This window comes from Otolemur garnettii, unplaced genomic scaffold (genome assembly GCF_000181295.1).
Source record: "Otolemur garnettii isolate 467f Iridium unplaced genomic scaffold, OtoGar3 scaffold00031, whole genome shotgun sequence".
Taxonomy (NCBI): domain Eukaryota; kingdom Metazoa; phylum Chordata; class Mammalia; order Primates; family Galagidae; genus Otolemur; species Otolemur garnettii.
The window spans coordinates 1349490-1353046 of record NW_003852426.1 but is presented as its reverse complement, the minus strand read 5'-3'; the positions used below and the strand labels follow the sequence as shown (position 1 = coordinate 1353046).

The 3557-nt window shown below is 53.7% G+C and overlaps 1 protein-coding gene across 2 annotated transcripts in view; it reads right to left on the bottom strand.

Moving 5' to 3' along the window:
* Nucleotides 1-3557, bottom strand: part of LOC100951863 (MHC class I polypeptide-related sequence B) — a 55894-nt gene that overhangs the window by 41397 nt on the left and 10940 nt on the right. Inside the window, exons 2-5 of one of the 2 annotated variants that reach the window (XM_023512961.1) lie at nt 1715-1966; nt 1162-1455; nt 505-594; nt 38-389 (exon numbers count right to left, since the gene is read on the bottom strand). In XM_023512961.1, coding sequence (XP_023368729.1) covers nt 304-389; nt 505-594; nt 1162-1455; nt 1715-1966 — 722 coding nt within the window. In that variant the 3' untranslated portion in view covers nt 38-303. Of the gene's footprint in view, nt 1-37; nt 390-504; nt 595-1161; nt 1456-1711; nt 1967-3557 lie in introns of those variants that run through there. The other variant, XM_023512962.1, reaches the window with a different exon arrangement.

Below are 3557 nucleotides of genomic sequence, written 5' to 3'. Positions count from 1 at the left end.
GGGCAGAGCAGATGCCATGGCCCTCTCTGCTGCCCACTCCTCCCCCTGTAGCAAGAAGAGGCCACAGCTGGACATTCACTGGCCCTGGCCAGCTGAACTAAGGGATAGAGATGGAGATGTGGCTCCTGCTACCTCCCAAATTCCCTGACTTCCACCCTCTGCTCCAGAAGGCCCATCACCTACACTCCTGTCTACGCAGTAGAACACAGGAGGAGACCCGCTTCCCCAGACAGGGGCACTTCCATCTCTAGCCCCTGCCTCTTTCTTACCTGGACCTCTGGCAGCTGATGTCCTCTTCTTGTATCAAAAGACACACACCACAGCCAAGGCAATAACAAGGGCAGTACACAGAATGGCTAGCCGGTGACTCCGAGGCCTCGGGGCATTCCCTGAGAAAAGGGCCTCATCAGACCCAGGACACCCACAGCCACAGACTTCTTTGCTCTCCCAGCCCCAGCCCAGCCCTCCCTGGGACAGAAGCCTCCAGGGTCACCCAAGGCTCACCAGAGAGCACAGTATGAGTGCTCTGATTCCTGCTGTGTCCCATGTAGCCATCCAAGACCTGACTGTGGGTCACATTTACTGTCGGGGCTACTGAAGAAGGAAGAGGAGAGGCAGTGAGACCCAGGGCCAAGCCCTGCTCCCCTCCACAGGAGACACAGGGAGCAGGCTGGGTCCTCCCACTGTTCCCACCCGGCCTAAAGCCCTCACTGATCCCAGGCCTTCTGTAAGCCCTCCTAGGTCCCAATTCCTCAAGACTGGCAAGAAAGAGGAAGGGCCTTGGGAAGGTTGTCTAATGCCCTCAGGTCCTTGTGCTGATGCTGAGGAGGAGGATGTCAGGGGTGGGCTCCTGGGCCATGGGCCAGGAGGGACTCTCCATGACAGATAGGCTGGGAGGCAGAGAGGATGGCCCCCGGCTCTGAGGGCTGCTCTCCTGTCTGACACCCATCTCTCAGGTGCAGGCTTCTGTCAGAGGGCCCACTGCCTTCCCAGATTATGACACTAAATACTTCAGTCTCTGACCCATTGTCCTGAGCCAGTGGCTTTAACAGGAGAAGCTAATCAGAACACAATACACCAACAGAGTGTGCAGCCACAGTACAGGAAGGGTCCTTCGGACAGAGCTGGGGTGGGGTGACTCCTGCAGAACTAGGTCAGCACCTGCTCTCCTGAAGCTCAGTCTCCTTAATTTCAGATATTGCTGTAGCTTCTGCACACAGTCTGCCAGCACAGCGTCGAGGCGTGTCATGGCATCTTCATCCAGGACCTTCCGGATGTTCATAGCCAAGGTGTGAGCTCCTGAGGACGGGGGCACTGTCTGCTTCTGAGTCTTCAGGTTCTGGGATAAGACGTGCTCCCCATGATAGTAGAAATGCCTGAAGCCACTGATGCTGTTGTTTTCATGGATCTTACATTCCGTTATCTCTTGCAGCGAATGCCAGACTGCCCCCAACCCTGCCAGAAGAGATGTCTCAGTTCTCTGAACCCCTCACCTTGCCACCCCAGAGAGAAATGCAGCCCAGAGGAGACCCCTCTCTGACCCTCCTTCTGTCCCCCTGTGCTGGCTGAGGACTGGCTTTCTCCCCACTGAGCTCCATTGACCCCATCCTCACCCCCTCCCCAGCCAGATCCAGCAGGAAGAGACAGGTCACTGCTTTCTGCCCCAAATCTCCTAGAAAAGGCCCCACCCTTGCCCCCTGCCCACTCTCACCTCCTTTCTGGCCTGTGATTTGTGCCTTGGTCATCTTGAGGTACTTCCCTTTCTCTACCAAGTCTTTGGTCTCTGTCTCCAAGGTCTCATTTCCCAGGGATGCTTCTGCCCAGGGCCCCTGAGGCTCTGCCCTGCCTTGCTGCCCGTCATAGAACAGGAAGCGCTCGTCATCCAGATATTCCTCAGCGAAAAACTCTGATGACACAGATCCATTCTGGGACACCACCGTGAGGTTGTAACGAAGACTGTGGGACCCTGGGGAAGAGCAAACCACAGATGAAACCTCTTCCTGGAAATAACTTTATGACAGTGTCTAACAGATTCTGCCTCCCTGACCTTCGTGGGGATGCAGAATACACACATGGGCAAACAGGTAAGAATGAGGATTTCAAATGCAAGGAAAATGGGGAAAGTGGAAAGATGAAGAGGAATGAGGAATGGAAGGGGGGGATGGAGATGGCAAAGGCATAGACTAGCTGTCATGGCAGGGTGGCTACATTTTCCCTGAAGGTATGGGCAGGAGATCAGGGGAGAGGCCGCCCTGCAGGGGGCACAGGGGAGCATGGAGGCCAGTAGTGGGAGGAAGGTCTGGCCAGAAGGGAGGAGGGAATGTGCAGGGACTCAGGCTCAGTGGGACCCCTGGCCTGTGCAACTGTGATGCACAGGCAGGCTGGGCTGCAACAGAGAGTTGGGGGGCAGCAGCCCCTGGGGAAGACTCATCACTGATGAGGGGGGGAGGGAGGACGTGGCTGTGAGGTAGGAGAGGCAGGAAGGTTGTAGCTCCAGAGAAGTTTAGAGTGGGGTGGCTCATGCCTGTAATCCTAGCACTCTGAGAGGCCCAGGAAGGAGGATCACTTGAGCTCAGGAGTTCAAGGCTAGCCTGAGCAAGAGTAAGACCCTATCTCTACTAAAAACAGAAAAACTAGCCAGGCATGGTAACAGGCATCTGTAGTCCCAGCTACTGGGGAAGCTGAGATAAGAGAATCACTTGAGCACAAGAGTTTGAGGTTGCTGTGAGCTATGATGCCATGGCACTCTACCCAGGGTGACAGAGTGAGACTCAGTCTAAAAAAAAAAAAGTAGTTTAGAGTGGGGTCAGCATCCCAGGGGGAAGCAACAGTATGGGTTTGGGCCCAAAGTGCAATGGCATGGCAAGGCCCCAAGTGAGCAGGTGGATGGACCTGCTAGGGTCTCCTGGGATAGACACGTGTCAGAGGTCTCAAGAGTCAGTTCATTTTTCCAACAAATGGTGCTGGGAAAAGTGGATGTTCGCATGCAAAAAAATGAAGTTAGACCCTTAACACACATGCAAAAATTAACTAAGTGGGCTGGGCACAGTGGCTCACAGCTATAATCCTAGCACTCTGGGAGGCTAAGGCGGGTAGATTGCTTGAGCTCAGGAGTTTGAGACCAGCCTAAGCAAGAGTGAGATCCATGGCTCAGCACCCGTACAACAGTGATTATGAGCCAGCCACATACACCAAGGCTGGCAGGTTTGAAGCCAGCCCAGGCCAGCTGAAAAATGACCATGACTACTACAACAACAAAAGAAAAAATAGCTGGACATTGTGGCGGGCACCTGTAGTCCCAGCTACTCGGAAGGGTGAGACAAGAGAATTCCTTAAGCCTCAGAGTTTGAGGTTGCTGTGAGCTGTAATGCCATAGCACTCTACTGGGGGTGATATAGTGAGACTATCTCAAAAAAAAAAGTGACATCCTATCTCTACTAAAAATGAAAAAACTTGAGACAAGAGGATCACTTGAACCCAAGAGTTTAAGGTTGCTTTGAGCTAGGATGCCACAGCACTCTACCAAGGGCAATAAAGTGAGCCTCTGTTTCAAAAAA